Here is a 21,494-nt window from a genome sequence, read left to right as displayed (position 1 = left end):
TTGTAAGGTGTTCCAAAGCATTGCAAAGATTTCTGAAGTAATAACTGATGTGGCATTCATTATGTATTTATGTGATGTTTCTTTGTTTCACTGTCTGAATCTAGTATGTCTTTTCAGTTTGACTTTTCTTTTGAAGATATTTTAAATACTCCATGTAGTTATAAGATTGATTCCCACGAGCTTAGACTTATAAGTAGTACACATCAATCTATCATGAAAAGAGTATCTTATACTACTATCTCATATATGATGCAAAAGAAAAGATGCTTACCAATCTCGTGATCACTCCGTACACATGACTTCTCCTGACCATCTATGATGGATTATAATATGGTCGAACCTCTCTCTCTTCAATGACCAATTGTTGTAACAATATGTGCTTAATTAATTACTTAAACCCATGCTAAATTGGATTAAATAAATAAACATAAACTCAATTAGTTCCTTAATTAACCAAAATCACATTTCCACTAACATTCCAAAATAAAAATCTCTAAAGCCAAGGCCCAAAACGTTTTCTAGTTAATGACTATTGTCTCAACTCTCTTCACGACTAAGGCTGTGCCATGTGTGTTAAGCAGGATCGGCCCAATCATTTGAGAGCTCTAGTAAAAATTTGGAGGTAAAACTTGTTAGAGTTAATTTCTATTTGGCCCCCTATTTTGTGACCAGCTTCCTTCTTGACCCTTTATTTCTTGTAAATTCAAATTTGGCCTCTTGTTTTTTAAGATAAATTTCTTAATTACCCTTCCTACAAATTATATGTTTCAAAATAAAAACAAAAAATAAAAAAACCTCCACCTCACCTCCCTCCACCTCACCTCTCTCTCTCCACCTCACCCTTTTCTCTCTCTACCTCACCTCTCTCTCTCCACACCTCGCCTCTCTGTCTTCTCGACCAGGTCGCCGGCCGAAAAATTTTCTCTTAAACAAATTGTAAAGTTAACCAGATTTACTATTATCTAATTAAGAAGTAAAGTTTATATTATTTACATAATAAAATATCAATGAATCCAATTTAAATTTACATAATAAAAGTTTACATTATTTACAAATTTTTAAGATACATACACATTAATAAAATGCTTGATACAGAGGAGAGAGATAGAGAACAAGAGAAGGCAATTGAAATACAAGTCGTTTTTAAGTGGTTATTTTCTGAGAGGACAAACGTGGGTAGATAATTGGTTGAGGGAGAGATTTGAGGAATAGAAAATGAGGGTAGTTTGTAACTTTTTATCTAATTGAGTGACACATGGATAGGTGGTTAACCAATTTTGACTGATTTACATAGATATCCTTCTTTTTTTTAGTCTATTAACATAAAAAGATTTTATATCATCCGTCGGATGTGTTCCCGACCATATCTCTAAAATAAAATGGATGGTCAGACTTATCTCCTGGATAACCGACTGAGTTGTTTTAATATAATAGATTTGACTGATTTACTAGATTCCCTTCTTTTTTTAGTCTTTTTATATCATCCGTCGGATGTGTTCCCAACCATATCTCTAAAATAAAATGGACGGCCAGACTTATCCTCTGGATAACTGACTGATCTGTTTTAATATAATAGATGTAATCTGTAGGAGAATAAAATAGGGAGGGAAATATGTGGGTAGTTATTCTAACCAATTTTGACTGATTTACATAGATACCCTTCTTTTTTTAGTGTATTTACATAAAAAGATTTTTTATCATCCGTCGGATGTGTTCCTAACTAAATCTGTAAAATAAAATGGACTGCCAGACTTATCCCCCGTATAACCGACTGATCTGTTTTAATATAATAGACTAGGTTTCCTCCCGGTCCTTCGGACGGGGAAGATCCCTCTTGGCTAACGCCTAAGGAAAAAATAAATTTAAATTTCTTGGAAAGAGGAGAATAAATAGGGAAGAGGTACTAACTAATAAATCGATGACTATAAATCGGAGAGAAATACGTGGGTAGTTATGTAGGGATATCCTAACCAATTTTGGTCGTTTTATACTACTACCCTTCTATTTTGACTGGATTTACACGAAAGAGATTTTATAACAACCGTCAGATGTGATCTTTATGAAAATCACAATAAAAATGGACGGTCAGACTTATCTCCCAGATAACCGACTGAGTTGTTTTAATATAATAGATTTACACGAAAGAGATTTTATAACAACCGTCAGATGCGATCTTTATGAAAATCACAATAAAAATGGACGGTCAGACTTATCCCCCGAATAACCGACTGAGTTGTTTTAATATAATAGATGGTAAAAATATGTTTCGAACATAATTAAAAAATAAAAATCCAAAATATGAAGCTACTACCACTTTTGTTTTTTCGCGGGCCAACCCTGAAAATATGAAGCTACTACCACTTTTGTTTTTTCCCGGGCCAACCCTGGTGTTGCGTTTGCTATAGTAATATGTAGCCTTCTTAGTAACTCTGATTTCGTGAAATATAAATATAATAACTTTATACCCTATAGACAAAACATAAATGGTTGGCTTCCATACTTTTCCTATAAACTTAAATGCAGAGGGTCGTGGGTTCAATAAGAAAGCTCCTCACAAAATAAAAAGGAGTCAAGTTGTTTGATAATAATAACATTCTAGCCCGTATTTGCACCTACTACCATCCATAGATTCTTAAGTATACCATAGAAAATTAGATTAAAGATATGGAGAAAAATAGATTTAACAACAAAAAAACGTCCTAAAATTATGTCACGATAGACTTGACTCGGCAATAGAGAGCGCAATTAGTTTTAATTAAAATTATTGGGGAAACAATAATTGAGGAGAGGTCCAAAATTGTTTTTCCTGAACAAAATATCCTATTGAGAGATTCCGTGAGTTTCCATAATTGCATTATGATTCTTCGTAATGTCTTTTTCTTTGAGAAATCGACTACGTTCTATGTTAGTCGTTACAAGACATTGACACATCATGAAGATGTGATGAACACGATAGCCGCCTAATTTAAACCATGAATGAAAGAGGCCTAAATCCCAACAACATGAAAGAAGCCTAAAGTCCGACAAATTTATGACATTATTTACTTTATTTATAGCCTAAATTACATGGGATAAATCTTGATGGCAAACTGCTTCCATCGAGATTCGGTCCCACGACCTCGTGGGCTTAAGAGGGGGTGTCCAACCGTTACACTAAAGGGTGGTGGACCTTCGTAATGTTTATGAAACACCTTATTTCGGAGCTTCTTCTATATTTCAGACCTTTTTTACAAGCACTCGTAATTAGCCTAATGCCTATTTTAACAACCCATGGTCTTTTGTTTTTCACTTTAGTTTTAAAATCTTAACCATTTTCGATTCAATTTTTTAACTTATTTGCTTTTCACTTATTACTTGAAAATGGACAACATATTAATTACTATACATCAATGATAAACTCATAACAGATCCAATACTACACAACTACTACTAAATACTATCTTTATTTTATACAATTTTCTCTATAAAAAATCCACAAAAATGTGTTTAAAATTGAGAATAAAAAAGTAGATGGATCATGAGAATCTATGCGGTGGATGTGTGTGGGGGATGTCGTATCTGGTCGGAGATTTCCTTCAAAAAGAACTATTGGAATTAGCTAGGGTTTTTTTTAAGCAAATATTTTGATCTTCGTGTTTAAGAGTTTGGAACTCCAAGATGAAGAAAAAAAAAAAAGCATTCTTCTTTCAAGAGAACAATCCATATACATAAATCCAAAAGCAGGTAATTAAATTTATATTTCTTCTCCTTTTCCCATTGTACATATATTAATTTTTATATATAAGTTGCTAGAATGGATTATATTAATTAATCGACCGACGATTAAGGGCAAAGTCAGCTCAGATGCAGACGGCTATAGTTAGCTCTATTAACCCAGACAAGGAACTAAATTCACCAAAATATTCAGTTTTTTCATCAGTTTACTGTTCTTTTCTGTTTGTTTAGTCTTCGGTTTTATGACTAATTATTTGTGAATTAGCTTAATTACTTTAATGTAAATTAATTTGCTAGAATGAAAATGGAGATAGTTACATACATGCAGGGGTGGCTCTAGGCCAAAGCGAACAAAGCGTCGCTTCGGGCCCACCAACTTTTAGGATATGGCTGACAGTCTTGATTATTCTACGATTATTAGTGACTTAATTTGCATCGAAAAATTTAAGAAGAACAAAATTTCAGTGATTGTAATATCAAAAAATTATTTTATTATATAAATACGATGAAAATATTTTGCGGTACTTACGTTTTTCATGTAATACATTTATACGTTTTACAATTTAATAGAAAAGGCCACATTTTCAGACCTCGCTTCGGGCCACCGAAAAGTCAGGGCCGACCCTGCATACATGGCTGGTCCATGGTTTTGCATAAGGATAATGCTACTCAGACTCCCAAAGTACAGACAAAGTCAAGAATGTAAGCATTTTGAGGGTGTGGGTTTTATTCACCTTTACCAAAATAAGAGTGATTTACAAATCTTTAACGAAATAGTGCCTACTTTCTTGACTTTATCTGTACTTTGGGAGTCTGAGTAGCAGTATCCTTTGCAGTAATTGCATGATCTAATTAGCAACTCCCAAATAATCAATTGATTCGACTCACAAGCACTAAACTACTAAAATTCAAAGAGATGCATTTTAATAAGGAAACTGGAAGATGCTAAATTTCTGAGAGAAGGTAATAGATGTTCTTACGCTTTGCTGTAAACTTTAAAGCAGGAAAGGGGAAATTTTGAAACAACAACTCTAGGCATTTTAACTTCGTTTCTGTTCTAGTTGGCAGACAAAATTAACATGCAAACTCTAAATCAAACTTATATTCTAAAACTCATCTGTAATATGAAATGTGTCTGTTCACCGTTAGACTTATCTCTCCATTAACTGAGTGAGCTATTTTAATTATAAGATATAAGATGAGGTATGTAAATATGTTGTTTTTGCAGCCACAAGGCAAACCCTAAGAGCATCCCCAACGGCCCTGGGTACCCAAGGCATCTTGTACCCAATGGCACGGGAGATCACCAAAGATCTCCCGTGCCATGAACAGTAGCCGGCCATATCTGGCCAGCTACTGTTCATCTTCATCAAATGGGGATGTGGTGGGCCAGGGTCATTTCTTATTTGATTTTGGTTCTTTTTTTATTCTTCTATTTCATATTAGTCCTTTTTTTTGTTTTGTTTCTTTATTTTAACCCTTAGTGTTATTTTTTTTGGGGTTTAACCTCACAGAAATTTGAATTACTTAATTAAATTATTATAAAACATAAATTAAATATTTCACTAAAATATTAGAAAAGAGACTACCTTAACTATTTTTATTTATACCCTTAATAACACAAAATCGAAGTATTAGTATTATCATCTCCACCATTATCGAGTTTGTGTACTCCGGGTTTTCGGAACATTACAATACTATTAGTCCTAATAAGTGAACAACTTATTGAAGAATCAATAATGTTCATCATTGCCTTTTTTTCCCCATAGATGATCAATAAGAGCGTCTCGTAGTAAAATGTCATATTAGTTTCGGTTTGTAGTTTTATTAAAATGTCGTATTAGTTTAATTTGTAGTTTAAGTCTTGTAATTTCAACTAGTTAATTTATTTTATAAAAAAATTAATGTTAAAAAATGGTAAAAATAAAATTTTGGTGTGATAAATAGTAATTTGGTGAGACTTTTAGTGTTTTGCCTTTGGGTTCTCTAATTTGAAAACACTAAAAAATTTGGTGAAGATTCCTTTTTGGTGCTAACCATTGGGATGCTCTAACAGATTTTAGTTTCTTTTTAGTGGGAGTGAAGGTAGAGTGAGACAGTACTGTGGGTCCAAATATTTCCCCACTCAGTCAGACAAGTATCACGGACTACCGTAAAACCCTACTTGGTTAACCGTGACGAGACCAGTCCTCAGTCTAGTCTCCTCTTTCTCTCTCTAGATATTAATAAAAAGTAGTACATGCATGTCCTCCTCCTAAAATGTCTTATTAATATATTGAATGGTAGTAATTATGTGTTAATCATTCAAGCATGAGGGTTTTAGAAAGTTAATATAGACTTTCAAATCAACCTCATCTTCAGCATCAAAAGTTGAAGAGATTCAAAATCAGACTTTTTAGTCTTTGAATCAAATCTTAACCTTATGAGTAACAAAAAGTAGTACCCTAAAAGTGAAACATAGGAGGAGTATTTCAATCCATTTTTACTTCTTATATAACATTACCCATTTCACTACTACTACTACTACTACTACTACTTCCAAATTACTTCAAAGTTTTAGTCTTTTAGAGAGAGAAAGTGGGTACTAGTACTATTGGCTGACCGACTTCTTGAGTGAGAGTTAGAGAGAGAGAGAGAGAGAGGATAAGAAAGTAGAGGAGGGTAGAGAGAGAAGAAAGTGAAGAGGATGAAGATGAAATGTTCTTTTTAGCTTTCAAGGTGTTTTGGTTTTTTCTTCATAGATTCAAACAAGCTAGATTTGTTTCAATCTATCTTTCTCTATCTCTCTCTCTAAGAAGAATCCTAGTTCTAGAGTCAGTGTTCAGGATGACTTATACTTAGGGGTTATTTGTTTGATTCATAACTTGTGATAAGTTGAGTTTGATCTTATTTTTTTCAACATATAGCAACACAAACAAGATTTATCTCTTTGTCTTTCATATGTCATATATATAATAATAATAATCTTAGTAGAGTTGGTAAAATCATTTTCTCATCACTTGGAATCAAGAAAAATTAAGCAAAACCCACTTTATATATATCAAGAGAAAAAAAGGGTTGTTCTTCAAATATGCAAATGATGTCTGGAATTGATACTTTCTCAATTAATCCCTCTATCAACAATCTAGGGTTTTCTCAAGAAATTCCCAATAATTTAAACCCTAATTCTACCTCCACCACTACTACTACCACTGCTCATCAAGCCACCATGAAGAGGAAAAGAAATCTTCCAGGAACCCCAGGTAATAAGCATCTAAAATTAGCTCTCTTTCCCTCTCTTTATCTCTAGCTTGTTGTATTAATAATTTTGGTGTTTTGAACAGATCCAGATGCAGAAGTGATAGATTTATCACCAAAGAGTCTTATGGCAACAAATAGATTCATTTGTGAAATTTGTAACAAGGGTTTTCAAAGAGATCAAAATTTACAACTTCATAGAAGAGGTCATAATCTTCCATGGAAATTAAAACAAAGAACAAGCAAAGAAATTAGAAAAAAAGTTTATATTTGTCCTGAGAAAAGTTGTGTGCATCATGACCCATCTAGGGCTCTTGGTGACCTAACTGGAATAAAGAAACACTTTAGTAGGAAACATGGTGAGAAAAAATGGAAGTGTGAGAAATGTTCAAAGAAATATGCAGTTCAATCTGATTGGAAAGCTCATTCCAAAACTTGTGGTACTAGAGAGTATAAGTGTGATTGTGGAACACTTTTTTCTAGGTATGATATATCAATCTCTCTAGTTCTCATCTTTGATCTTCAATTTTTTTTCTTCCTTGCTATATAATACTATATATATTCATTCCTTTAGATTTGATTCCTAGTAGAAGGAATAAATCATTTAATGCTCTTATAAGAGAAGTAGCTTTAATGGTTTTAGGGATTGGAATAAATGCTACCCAAGTCAATAAGTTCAAGTTCATTATTAATTTGACTTGTTTTAGAATTTTGTGAGTGTCAATCTTTTAAATTGAAATTTTGATTTTGATCCGGATTTTGTTTGATGTAATGAAACAGGAAAGATAGTTTCATTACCCACAGAGCCTTTTGTGATGCTTTAGCAGAAGAAAGTGCAAGACTTACTTCGCTGCCGACGAGTAACTTAAACTTCAGAATGGATTCGATCAATGACGCTATAGGTCATCCTCAACGATCGAATTTACCCTTAATTGGATTCAATAACCAAGATGCATCTAGAATGAATCCTTCTCAATTTGGCCAGTTTTATAATAGATCAACTGATTTTTCAAGTGGAGATGTTGATTTAGACAATGGGCAAAAACCTAGATTACCCATCTGGCTTGATCAAGCAAACAATACCCAACAACTTAATGCAGTTGATGTATCAAGTAGTTCTAACCCATTCATAGGTTCGAATTCCGCGACAGGATTACCGGAACTAGTCCAAATGGCATCGAAAAATATGTTTGGTTCGACGACAATGGTGGATTATGGAGGGCAATGGGTTGAGAAATCATCTTTAACTACTTCATCACCAAGTGGATTGAAAGATCAAATGGTGGAAAGTAGTTTAGCTTCATTATATAATCAAAATCAACAACAAAACTCATCATCATCAGTTGGTAATATGTCAGCAACTGCTCTTTTACAAAAAGCAGCTTCAATGGGAGCAACAAGAAGTAACCCTAATTTTGTTTTAGGGTTTGGAGCTGGAGTTATGAGTTCTTCAACTTCTTCTGATAATTCACAAAACAGATCAAATGAATTCCATCAGTTGTTTAACCAACAACAACAACAGCAATCTCATAATAATCAACAAAACCAGTCATATAACAATTTGACGATGAACTCGATATCGTCAACGATTTCAGGTAATGATGGAGTAATGGGTAGTTTGAACTTAAGTTCGTTTACGAATACAGATTCGAATAATCTCGATCGTCTAATGATACCTACAAATGGAAAACTAGGGCAATCACAATCAGTACAACCATTGAAATTACATGATCTAAGTGGAAAAGAAGTTGATGAACATAGTTTAACAAGAGATTTTCTTGGTGTTGGCAATTATGATGATCCTAGCCGTCCATTTTTCCAACATGAATTAGCTAAATTTGCTTCAATGGGTTCTCCTTTAGATTTCAGCCATTACCCTACCAATGGTTGAAGTGTTGGAATCATCATGCATGTTTATGTATGTTTCTCTCTCTACAAAAAAAAAAAAAAAAACCAAACCTAAAAAGTTTGTAATGATGGTGGAATCCAAGAGAGCTAGGGTTTGTTTGGTTGACCCTAGTAAGGTGGGTTTCAGATAACACGGCAGAAATCACGTCCAATTAAGTGGTCAACGTAGACAAGGCTATGTTTGGTTGGTAAATGTGGGCGAGTCTTTCTAAATTGTAACTTTTTATTCTACTTTTTGTAGTAATTTGTGTTTCCCAGTTTTCTACTTTACGTTTTGACTACGCACTTTCCCTTTTAAAAAGTGTTGAACTTTTAGTTGTCTTCATTTCTAAACAAACAATTAAACTTTTGAAATCTCACCCATAAACAAACGGATCATTACTTTTGTAACATAAAAATATGTTAGATCATTGATCCTTATTATACTAATATGTATTTTTAATCACTAAACCTTTTGTTGTCTTGGTTGGATATTATCTCCATTGGTATTTCCAAGTTAAGCTTATAAGAACTTATATTGCTATTATATCCCAAAATAAATTTAGGAGAAAGATTCTATTCAACACCCTTATGGCCGAGAGAGAACGATGAGGAAACATAATTCGATCGAAAAGAAATTTCAAACATTATATTGATACCCTTGTATATGAATCCTAACTCACTAAGTTATGCATCTAGTTGTAAAATAACTGCAAAAAAATATATGCATTGGTTTGACAAAATACAAATGTGATCGTTTTTTCGCCAAAGCAAATAATTTTAAAGAGGTTTGATAAAATTTTCCTGCTCTCAAAATTGATTACAATTTTCCATTTTCAACCCATATTTTACCTAAAGTTGTACAATTTTCCTCTAAGAAAGAAATTGAAATAAATAGATCAAGAAACCATGATTTATTTCAAATTAAACGTTTAAGTATAATATTAGATCCATGCACAAATAAATTTAATATTCAACACTATCTTGGAACACTAAGAAAGTTGATCGAATGTCTCTTTACCTCTTGTTATAAACCATATTCTTTTTATATTGTTTATAATATTGAATAATTTATAATAAAGAACATGAAAAATTGAAATCTACCTCTGATTTGGCCTAAGATGTCTACATGTACTATATTATATATATATATATTCGAGTTTTTGACCTTTCCAAGATGACCGCTAGCCTTTGAATTACTAGTTCTACTAATCTACTATTACTACCTCAATACCGTGCCGAACGGGGGAATGTTGATTTTACATGTGTATATTATTTTATCGAGGTTGAATTGCTCCATTTTGTAAGATGAAGCAATGAACCTTTTTATATAAATTTATTCAAGTACAGATTTCCCAAACTAACAAATGGGTTGAATATAACATGAATTTCTCAGACGGTGTATAAGTAGTTCAGTCTTGTTTATAGTTGGTAGCCCAAATGGTTCTAAGGTGTTGACATAAACTCCAGAAAGCCCTAGAGGTCTCAGGTTCGAATCCTAGAGAAGGTTGAATCTTTGGTTATTTGAATTAGGATAATGAGGGTATAAATAATGTTGTTGGGCTTCAGGCCATTGTCTTGTTGGGCTATAGGCCCGGTCTTGTTAGTGCTTGAGTGGGCGTTATCGAGCTTTCACATCTATGATGTATCAAATGCCAAATATCACGATGTACGTAGATCGTAGTCCTCTTCCAAAAAAAAAAAAAAAAGTAGTTCAGTTTGGTTGGTTAACATTTTTCGGCTAATTGTTCTTCAGCCCTGTTATTTGTCTTATAGAACGTTTGCCCCCCCTAACTAACACTTTAGTTAGTGAAAAGTTGATCTTAATTTATTTCTAGACTTGCCCTTCATTTTCTCCAACTCCTATCTTCTCTTTCTTTTTCCTCCTCTATTGAGGACCTCCGTCAATGAAGGTCCCCAAATGCTTTGTATGACTGGGACTTGGAGCTCGCCGCAGGTGAAGATCCAACCTTTCATATCGAACTTCTTACCATTCATCGCAATCGGAAAAAGAACAAAGGCTTCCAAGTATTCTAATACTCCCTATTTGTTATAGAGATATCATTTCATAAGAAAAATCACAACAAATATAACGAATATTCAAAACCAACAATTTCCTCATCTTACATAACAAAATTAATACATCGAATCAATCAATAGGAAAACAAATAAGACGAGAACCGATAACCAGACCCAGAATACAATACAATCATACCAGCACTAGTACAACAGAACCTATCACATCAGTCATAGGTTACAAAATTGCAGCACCAATCATAACTGCCATAGAAGTAAACGAGAATATAACATCTCCGGCTAAACCCATTGCATCAGAAGAAGCATTATCGTCACTAGATTTATCGGCCGGTTTATCGGCAGACGTGGGAGGAGATCCTTTCTCTGGTGCAGGTGCAGAAGTTGGTGATGGAGGACCAAACAAACTTAAAGGAAGAAGAACCTTATCAACTTGATACATAGCTAACTGATCATCAGTATATACAGTATTAGCAACAGTAGTATCAACAACACCAGTAGTAATATTAACTTGATTTCCTCCTGTTGTAACATTTAATGGAAATCCACCATCTCCTCCAGCTTGGGTACGTAAAGGATTACTAACTGTTTGAAAATTTGAAACAGAGAGGAAAGTTGGAACCACATGAAATTGAATCAGTTCAACTTTTTCTTGATCACTTAGAGAATTAAGGGTGCCTGATTTAAGACTAGAGAATGCATTATCTGATGGAACAAATATTGTAAGACCTTGATTTGAATTGTTTAATTGTGTATTGATTTGATCACCAACTTGGGTGATCTTTAAAAGACGGATAAATGTAGTAAATTGACCTCCTTTTTCTAGGATTTTGGTGATGTTTAATGGACCTGGTGGTGATGGAGCTTGGGCTGGAGTTTGAGCTGATATTGAATTGAATTGAAAGAAGGAGATGAGCAAGAATGTTGAAATGAAGAGAAGGTTTTTCTTCATTTTTGGGTTGAAAGCAGAGAGAAAGGGATGAAGAATTGAATAAACTTTTTGAGAGAGATAGAGAGATGTTTTGATGTTCTGTTTTTGGTGAGAGAAGGGGTTTTATTGGGGTTATGAGTTGGGAAAGAAGGGGCTACTGTTAGGTGAGATAGTATAGTCCAGTGAGATGCAAATGGACACATTTGGTCATAAGTCTTTTGGTAGGGTGGAGAGAGAGAGTGATATTGTGGTAACTGGTAAGAGCCACTAGGTTGCTTTTGGTGGGGTAGAGAGAGATTGTGGTAACAGCTACTAGGTTGCTTTGAAAGGAAGGGTATATGAGTAAGGTAAAATGTCAGAGGGGATGAGATATGAAATGAGGGTGGTTATGACAGATGATATATCATAATCTTTTTCTTTTGCTTATTGCCTTTCTTTAACTTCTATCCTTCTAAAGAAAAAAAGACAAGGGGTAGGCAATCTGCAATCCTTACCTGATTGATTCAGTTTTTCTTATACATAATACTAATCTGAATCGAAATCTTCACCTAAAGAAAGAGAAATCCGCCCGTGTTAAACACGTCAACCACTTCCGATTGTCCTGTGGGCCTGTATTATAAAAAAGAACGAAAAGAAAAACGAAATAAGTAGTAGAACAATATAACTTGATTCTTAAGTTTGTTGAGTTTGGTGAATGTGGTCCAGGGCAATGCTCAAGTGTGATTCAGGGCATTTTATATTTCGAGCTCTACAAATCAGAAACAAAAGCTGATAAATGAAAAAATGATAAAGCTTATTAGCCTGAAATAAGTTACCTAAAGCATCAAGTACGAAATATGGGTCAGTTTCATTTCTTGTGCTTCTCCATCAAATGTTGTCATAATATGATAACAGACGCCGACGAGAGAGCAAATTCATCAGAACTCAGAACAAAATTCCGTTATCTTGTTCTTTTGTTTCTATACATTCATACGAGATTCTAATTAATAAAGAGCGAAAGTAAACACTTGGGTCAAATAGTTTCTCTATGAGTCTATTATGAGAGTAAACTCAACTAGAAAGAACGAGAAAGTTTACGAACCAATAACAAAAAAAAGACTAAAGATAGAATAAGTACAGCTCTTTAAAGAAATTTTGTTCTTTGAAGCTTCCATTATCCATTTCTGGTTGCCTAGATAATGTTTATCGAAGCATTCCTTCAACTAATTAACGTCTTTGAGTACCCGCTCAGTTTCCTGCACAACGAAATAAAACATGTACTCGAGTACCAAAGACATATCCACTTCACAACTAATGACCCAGTCGCTTTACTTATAAAGCCCATCTCAGGCTCAAGTACCTCTCAACCAAAGGATGAAATGTCGCAAATAGAAAAAGAACTCTGGTACCAACTATGACGCTCCATGTATCGAATCACGGTTCGTCGTGGCAGTTTATAGAAGAAACTCGGTCTAAAAAAAAAAAAGAAACTCCGATACATAAAGAACAAATTAAGAATGTATAGTGACAATAGCATTGAGCAATAGTATCTACGTTTAATTTATATGAAAGATTGGCAGTAAATCACTTTATCGACAAAGGCTAGCTTACCTTAAAATCAAGATAAAACTAGTAATAACATTACATGGTGGGGACTGTGGATAATAATATGATCTTAGGGACTAAAAGGCAAGTGAGATAATTTCCTCTGGAAGAAGGATCACCGAATCCCGATTATCAACAAGAAAGAGTAAACAAAAAGTAGAAAATTACAATCACGCCAACTAGATAACAACAAATCATTCTATTTCTCTGGTCCTCCACAACTAGGTCATTAAACCCATTTTCACTGTTCGGACTACCTGTAAATTAGATTCTTGCCGAATAAGAGTTTGTCGCTCCAATCATTACCAAACTTATACCTATTCTTCTGTACAATTAATCCTCGAACAAATTACAACAGCCTTTCAAACTAGTAGTTTGTGTAATCTACTCTATTGCTTCTTTAATTTCTTCAATCAAGTTTTAGACGACTTTCTACCAACTCAGTCGAAGAATGGACGAGTTTGAACTTTGAAACTCAATACACCCAGACCAAATTCTAGTAGAATGGGGAAAAACACAATGGAGATTAATCCAAATCAAACGAGATTTCGTTGAAGGATTACATCTTCCAGAGATCAAGCCGAGGATTAGAAGCAATTGATGTACATACATTGGTCCACTTAAACATAACAAGAATTGATCTCATTCCACTTGCGGAACACATCGTTCGTCTGCATTAAAATAAAAAACCTGTTTCAGATCATGTGCGAGTAATACTAGAAGCATAAATAAACATAATTTGGATCTCAAATCCAAAAATCAAGAAATTATAAGCTCAAAATTCTTCTATAACAAACCTAGTCTCGTAAATGTCATATTCATTCGACCCTAAAAAGTTAAATCATATGCTCCTTCCACGCTCCCGTATATATTGTGAATCGTGAAAAATAAACATCTGATCAAGAACTTGGTTCTAACAATCCAAAAAAACTCTAGTTTCTACTATCACATCATTTGGAAGACTAAAATTAATTTTTCGCGTTAAATTAGTTCTTATGAGAAACCCACAAGCAATAATGCAATGAGAATCATAAAGGCTTACAGTGGGATACTTGGTTAAACCCTAAAATTTAACAATATCAACTAGATTGCTACATAAATAAACTTGAAATACTGAATGAATGGAAACAGAGTGATTATAATGAAAGCACCTGGAATTAAAATTTAACCAATTAAGTATGTCAAATGGGAGAACCTAACAATGGGTATTCTGTTAACACGATTCTTATATATCGTTTCTGTTCTTTTCTTCCTAACAATTTGGGGATCTGCAACTGCTAAAATTAACTAAATTTGAAACCCTAACTATTCTTATGCACTCTCCCCTAAATTAGAGAGAGAGAGAGACAGACAGACAGAGTGACTTACGAAATGGTGGCGCCGACGAGATCAGTGGCGAAGATTAAAAGCCGTGACGCCTGACGGAAACCGTTTATTCTTTCATTATTTGGGTTAATTCTTGTAAAGCCCCTACTTTATTACCAATTTCCTACTTGGTCCCTCGAATTGAAATTTTGTGGGTAGCGGATGTTACTATGTGGTGACTGAGGCGGTGGTAGTGAAGCAACTGTTAGGGCAAAACAAATGTGGGGCTCGGACTCCCAATTTTGGGAGCCCCTGAATTTTGGGAGCCCCGGGCTTTTCTCGATTCCAACTTCGGGCTCCCAGATCCAAATAATGTACGTGTGCGAAGTACGTGTGCGAAATTTTTATTTCAGATTTCGACTATGAATTATTAGATTTCGACTATAAATTAAAATGTGATATTATTCGAGACAGATAATTTCAAATTTGAATTGGGAGCCCGGCCCCCACCCACGTTGGTTATGCCCTTAGCCTGTTGCGGTGGTGGTAGTGGTCGTGCGGCAGTTGTTGCGGTTTGTAGGTGATGGTGGCCATCGTATGTTGGTGGTGGTTGAGGTGGACGTGTGTCAGATGAGTGGTGGTGGTGGTTGAGGGAGTGTCAATTCAGGGGTGGTGGACATATGTTGGTGGATCTGTGTTAATAGCTACAACTTTTAGTTCTTGTCTCTTCCCTGTTCCAACTCTTTTTCTTTATTACTTCATTTTGAATTCATATGTTTGTAAATGTGGCTTTTGAAATTTCCTCTGAATAAACCGACAGGATCCGCTGAAGCACTCTAATGATTCCTTGATATCAAATTCTGCAAATTGAACTTGGTTATATACAATAAGTAAGCCTGCATATTTAGTCAAGCAAGCTATAGCTAATAAACGTATACGTTTTTCTGCGATTTAGCAATGTTGCCACAACACGTTTATTGAAGAAAACAAATGTGATTATATAATTAAAAAGAAAAGCGAAAAAATAAATATTGCATCAGTAATCATCGCCTAGTAGCTATTGAAATATTGGAAGATCAGTCTTGGGTGGTTGTTTGATCGTAATGAGATCTACTCCTTCGGGTGTAGAGACACTGTACGGGGTTATTTCTCCTTCACCTACCATCTTCAAGAAATAACTATGCCTGCGAAATATAAAATTTTCGAATTCTGAGCTTTCAAAGAAAATTACGCGAAAAACCAGACTATTAACATTACTTGCCCGGTAAGTTGGTTAGCTAACAGCTTACCATCGAGTATCCGCAGTTAACTCGGGGTGAAAAGCAGTTCCGAGCAAACTTCCTTGCTTTACTGCTACAATCACTTTTTCTTCAGACTCGGTTTTCTCCTGCAAATTTATTCGATTTTTATGTTCAGATGAGTAGTAAGTGTGGGAATAGTCCCACACGGGAGAAGGGTGATCTACTAACCAAGAATATAATGTCTAGGTCTTCTCCACTCATTGCCAATTGGTTTTGAGTTGGATGACCATAAATTCAATGGTAAGATGCATCTGAAGAATATGGTTGCCATCCAAGAATATAAAACGACAGCATATAGCAGTGTGCCTTCTCATATAGAATAAGGTTTCAAACCAAAGACCCATTCTCTCTCTAAATATGAATGACTCGATGAAAAACAATAATGGTAATCAAATTCAGTGGGTGATTAGTTACTAAATTTCGGCACCTACGCAATGTAGAAGCTCTGATTCTCCCGTACAATTTCCAGTTATAAGATTCCACAAAGAGTAGAAGTTTAAAGTGAATCGTAGGCAGGAATTTTCAAGCCTAAACATCCATTTAGCCAGTTTGATAAATACATAGGTGTCTCTTAGAGTAGATTTATGCAAGAATAATTCGATTTTGAAGTTCATTATATATACAGTTGTCGGGTTAAGTTGCGAGTGACACTGGAGTAGACAATTGGAACCAATTCACACAGATCAAGATCATTTCTTTCGGTAGAGCCAACTTGGAAATGTCCGAGAAAGAAAAAGTTGAAGAAAAATTCGTTTCTACAATAAATTATGTTTCTTGTTGAGGATACTAAAGGCGGATTATGCTCAGTGATGAGATGTTCCCCATCCCGCTAATGATATTGGTTATCTTATTCTACTTCCGACGTCAAAGAAAAATAAAACCCAATATTAACACCCCTTAATTAACCATCCAAGAAGAAAGTAAAACCAGAGTGAAAGGACAAACCTCCTGACTTTCAGAATCAGATTTTGCCGATAGAGACTTTTGGGAATTTACAGGACATTCCGCTAGAACTTCAACTCCCGGACCAGCTTCCATGATAGCAGGAGCACGTATAAATACACCACGAAAACACGAAGGACCCCCTTCCTTAGCTGCAAGCTCGGGTACCGAAAGGTCTGCCTCGAAACTTTGGATCTGCAAATCCGTTATTAGACGTAAAGACATAGACCTAGAGGCGGTAGATGAGAAAAACAATTCGGTCAAGAAAACAGTGATGAAGAAAGTTTTCTTGTTTATCGACTCGAAAGTATAAAGTGAAACAAAGAATGCAGTTTCAAAATCTTACTTGACTACCAAAGAAGTTTCGATGAACAGTACAATCTAGTCCACCCACAAGCTCCTGCCCTCCAGATTTCTGCCCTAAAAAAGCAAACTTGGATTCTAAAACTCCAAAATAATGGTGGGTTATCCATAAAGAACAAAGAACTCGAACTGAAATAACATACTCACCAACTGCATTATTTGCTAAGAAGATAAGTCCTGCACAAGTTCCCCACACTGGTTTTCCCATTTTAACAAAATCCCTTAAAGCAGGAAACTGCAAATCAAATGATAAATAAATTTTTCGAAATTGAAATAAAAAAACACAAACCCATCTTATCAAATTTCTCCTTCTCCAACTTCCCCTAGGTTTTAGATTACATCCATATTGTTCAAATTGAAACCTAATTCTTTTCCTACTCAATGGGTTTTCACTCAATCAAACAATCATCCAAAGCAAAGTTCAAATTGACATCAAGACAATACAAATCATTTCATCAATTACCCATGAACAGATAGACACATATATGAAGAAGAAAGTGAAATTTAGATAGAAAAGCTAACCAGGTTATGATACTCAGCGAGTTTAGCCATAGTGGTACTTTCACCTCCAGGAATAATAAGACCATTGATATTATCAAGCTGTTCAGGCTTCTTTATTTCTACCCCTTTTACTCCAAGTCTTCTCAGTACTAAAACCATAACCACAAAAACAGAGCTTTGAACTTGTAAAAAACAGAGAGAGAAAGTAAAGATAGAGAAAGTAGAGAGAGAGAAAGTAGAGAGAGAGAAAGTAGATTTACCTGCGATATGTTCATTGTAAGATCCTTGTAAAGCAAGAACACCGATAGCCATGGTGGGTGGTGGAAATTTTAATACTTTATTGCAAAATTTCACTCCACGGCTCTACCCACCACCAAAATGAAGAAGAAGAAGAAGAAGAAAAATGGGGGGACAGTCGGTATTAGAAAATACTAACCGTTGGATCTTTGGTCATCATAATATTCTTCTTTTTCTGTTTAGGGATTCTAACCTTACTTTTAACACGTGAAAGCTAGGTTAGTGCCATGACGTCATGACATGAGGTGGTTAATAAACGAATTGTGGGCTAATATTAGGTTAAGAAGCCCATCAAAAGTTTAAGCCCATCTTCATCAGCCCAAACCTCAAGCCCACATGCAAAGGGAGATTTATTGACACTAACCCAGCTTCAAAGAACTCAACCATATAGTTAGAACTTTAAAAGAAATGCTTCTCACCCTTATCGACTTCTTCGATTGTATTTGTAAATTTTGTTCTCATTTTTTTAATCTGATTTTTCTGATTAAATGGACCCTTAGTCAATCGCCAAGATGACATAAACATCACAAGTCAAACACAAAGATTCTAAAATCAGGATCGAGTTATTTCCGACTTTTAGTCAAACTTCGTACTAGGAAGCTAATGTATTGTTTTCCAAAATATTTTCATCAATAATGTTATTTAGAATCTATTGCTCTAAGATTCTAGATATAAATTGTGTCGTCAATACGTTGAGTGAGATTCTGAATCAAACTCTAAGTGGTCATAGTACTCCTCGTTGTTGGAATTGAGTCAGACACTTTGTACAAGATCATAGATCCTAACCCTAGATTCATAAAATCGGCTAATGTGATTATATCAACTATTTGATTTCCTTCCTAGCTTGAAATCCAGTGATGGAGCATGAAAATCATGAATGGCTAGGACTATTTCAGTCAGAATAAAACGTCTGGTAGAGAAAAACTTGACTTAGATATTTTTGGTCTCTATGAAAAATCCAATCTCATGTTTCACTAAACAACATCCACATATTAATAAGATATGCCTAAGTGGACACTCCTATGGTTTTGACATATGCCATGTCATCGATGACGAAGAAGCTGGCAATTTTCTTAGCCAATCAAATTCTTCATTAGGATTCCCCTATATCCCTTCTATTACTACTACTAACACCACCACTCCTCTTCTTCATTCACCACCACCACCAACCACCATTACCTCCCTTTCTTCCCTCAGCAAATCAGACATCTTTTCAAAGATGGCATCGAACACTTTGAGGAGTTGCGGAATAGCAACAGTTTTTCCATCTGTTCTTTCTTCATCTAAATCGAAATTCGCCGCCTCCATCTCGTTCCCTAGTGTCTACTCCAATGGCTCGTCTCGGTTAACCATGTCAGCGGAGTGGATGCCTGGCGAGCCTCGTCCACCTTACCTCGACGGTTCAGCACCTGGGTAATTCAAAATTTCAGAACTATAGTTGAAGATTATAAGAAATTTATATGAGTTTATAACACTTTTACTAACTTTTTGGTTTGTGTTCTGTTTTTTGGTGATTCAGTGACTTTGGTTTTGATCCTCTTAGACTAGGAGAAGTCCCTGAAAACCTCGAAAGGTTTAAGGAATCTGAACTCATTCACTGCAGATGGGCAATGCTTGCTGTTGTAAGTACTAAGCTCACTCTTGTGACCTAATTTTGCTTATGTACCATGTAATAATTCGTAATGGATGAGCTTTTACCTGTTGCAGCCAGGGATCTTGGTTCCAGAGGCATTAGGTTTGGGCAATTGGGTGAAGGCTCAAGAATGGGCTGCACTACCAGATGGGCAAGCAACCTACTTGGGCAACCCAGTCCCATGGGGCACACTTCCAACTATCTTGGTCATTGAATTCCTCTCAATTGCCTTCGTCGAACACCAACGAAGCATGGAGAAAGATCCTGAAAAGAAAAAGTATCCAGGAGGAGCCTTCGACCCATTGGGCTATTCGAAGGATCCAGTCAAGTTCAAGGAATACAAGATCAAAGAAATAAAAAATGGTTATCTTTTAACACATTCAACCACTTCTATGTATATATTATAAATACATATACAAGTATAGTGCTGATAACTAGTTACTGTTATTTGTTCTTTCAGGTCGCCTCGCCTTGTTAGCCTTCGTGGGCTTCTGTGTTCAACAATCGGCTTACCCGGGAACAGGCCCGTTGGAGAATTTGGCTACCCATTTGGCTGATCCATGGCACAACAACATCGGGAACATCGTGATCCCTTGAGGACTTTAAATCTTGAAATTTTACCCCAAACTCACTGTAAAACTCCATGTAATCATTTATTATGAGTCTAAATTGCATATCTTGTTTTGTATGCTTACCCATATTTCTACTTCTATTCTCCGTCCTAGTATAAAAATGTGTGATAATCAATTTACTGCCGAACATATGCTGATAATGAAGACTGTCACATACATTATAAGAAAAGAATTAGATCTGTACACGGATAAAACTAATAATTTAAAAGTATAATAAAAACATTTAACAATACAGATAAGCCTCAAAATTAACAGGTCGGAATGGTGAAGTATTCGGTTTAATAAATGCACGTGTAAATCTCCAGATCCTTCGATACGATATTGAAAAGATTCAAAATGACCCGTTGAGACATACTATTAGCGTTATAAGAAGTATTTTCATTTTCACATCCATTACATGTACCAAAACCTTCAAATTCAGAAGGGGCACACAACTCGGAGAAAAACCCACTTATAATGTTCTCGTCGTTTAATCGGTTAATGACTATCTGGATAATTCCAAACCATTTTCGTATAAAGTGGATCATCCAATACTTGAGAAATGCAATACCAGGAATACGACTCAAATATGTTCATGAATCCCCTGAACAAAGATTGACACATAGAGCAACCCATGAGACATCAAAATATGGATATGTCTATTCTTTATCATAATCTAGTTAAACAACTCAAAAACTGATTAAAATGTAAAACCAATGAATGTCAATTCAATGAATTGGTCATCAATTAAGCCCATTTTGGAATGATTTGACTCCCGTATGACACAATTCATGATTTGTGAATAACTTTAGAACTAGGGGGACAGTGGGAATCTTTTATTAATAGGGGGTAATTTCCACAGTTCGTGGCATCAAATTAATTATAACTTTGATTAAGAAAAAGAAAAAGTTTGAGCTTTCAAGTGATTTTTTGACTTTCAACAAAAAAACAAAAAAAAAGTGATTTTTTTACCAAAGCAAAAAAAAAGTAAATGTGATGGTCCTCTTACAAACTCCCACGTAAATTTTGTAATGATGCATTTCTATCTGGGACTTAATTTATGACTAATTAACAATTTTGGTCCCTATATTTTAAGGGTTATTTCCCAGATGGCCCCCTATTTTATGACCAGCTTCCTGCGTAGCTCCCTGCTT

At 35.0% G+C, this 21,494-nt stretch overlaps 3 protein-coding genes and 1 pseudogene across 5 annotated transcripts; 2 read left to right on the top strand and 2 right to left on the bottom strand.

Annotated features, from left to right (window-relative positions):
- Window positions 1-5,817: 5,817 nt before the first annotated feature.
- LOC147568229 (zinc finger protein JACKDAW-like) lies at window positions 5,818-9,230 on the top strand. The gene is made up of 3 exons (XM_086654653.1): window positions 5,818-6,956; window positions 7,038-7,434; window positions 7,732-9,230. The coding sequence occupies exons 1-3, from the start codon at window positions 6,785-6,787 to the stop codon at window positions 8,840-8,842; spliced, it is 1,680 nt and encodes a 559-aa protein (XP_086510779.1). The 5' UTR covers window positions 5,818-6,784; the 3' UTR covers window positions 8,843-9,230.
- A 1,707-nt stretch (window positions 9,231-10,937) lies between these two features.
- Window positions 10,938-14,763, bottom strand: LOC147568228 (fasciclin-like arabinogalactan protein 11 pseudogene; annotated as a pseudogene). Of its 2 annotated transcripts, XR_015230988.1 has the most exons (6): window positions 14,105-14,763; window positions 13,143-14,037; window positions 12,921-13,038; window positions 12,605-12,762; window positions 12,352-12,412; window positions 10,938-12,254 (listed from the first exon to the last, which is right to left on the bottom strand). The product of XR_015230988.1 is annotated as a fasciclin-like arabinogalactan protein 11 pseudogene, transcript variant X2 (transcript). The 2 variants fall into 2 exon arrangements; XR_015230987.1 differs by having other exon boundaries at window positions 12,921-14,037; window positions 14,105-14,587.
- A 790-nt stretch (window positions 14,764-15,553) lies between these two features.
- PDX2 (pyridoxine biosynthesis 2) lies at window positions 15,554-19,505 on the bottom strand. The gene is made up of 7 exons (XM_086654655.1): window positions 18,060-19,505; window positions 17,821-17,948; window positions 17,446-17,533; window positions 17,282-17,355; window positions 16,939-17,130; window positions 15,982-16,079; window positions 15,554-15,876 (listed from the first exon to the last, which is right to left on the bottom strand). The coding sequence occupies exons 1-7, from the start codon at window positions 18,109-18,111 to the stop codon at window positions 15,750-15,752; spliced, it is 759 nt and encodes a 252-aa protein (XP_086510781.1). The 5' UTR covers window positions 18,112-19,505; the 3' UTR covers window positions 15,554-15,749.
- On the top strand, window positions 19,258-20,445 carry LOC147568226 (chlorophyll a-b binding protein 6, chloroplastic-like). The gene is made up of 4 exons (XM_086654654.1): window positions 19,258-19,509; window positions 19,616-19,718; window positions 19,804-20,092; window positions 20,190-20,445. The coding sequence occupies exons 1-4, from the start codon at window positions 19,316-19,318 to the stop codon at window positions 20,324-20,326; spliced, it is 723 nt and encodes a 240-aa protein (XP_086510780.1). The 5' UTR covers window positions 19,258-19,315; the 3' UTR covers window positions 20,327-20,445.
- Window positions 20,446-21,494: the final 1,049 nt, after the last annotated feature.

This window comes from Eschscholzia californica, unplaced genomic scaffold (assembly GCF_041429995.1).
Source record: "Eschscholzia californica isolate CP2 unplaced genomic scaffold, dmEscCali1.0.p SCAF_1, whole genome shotgun sequence".
NCBI lineage: Eukaryota > Viridiplantae > Streptophyta > Magnoliopsida > Ranunculales > Papaveraceae > Eschscholzia > Eschscholzia californica.
The sequence above is the reverse complement of the archived record's forward strand: the minus strand, read 5'-3'. Positions and strand labels throughout refer to the sequence as shown.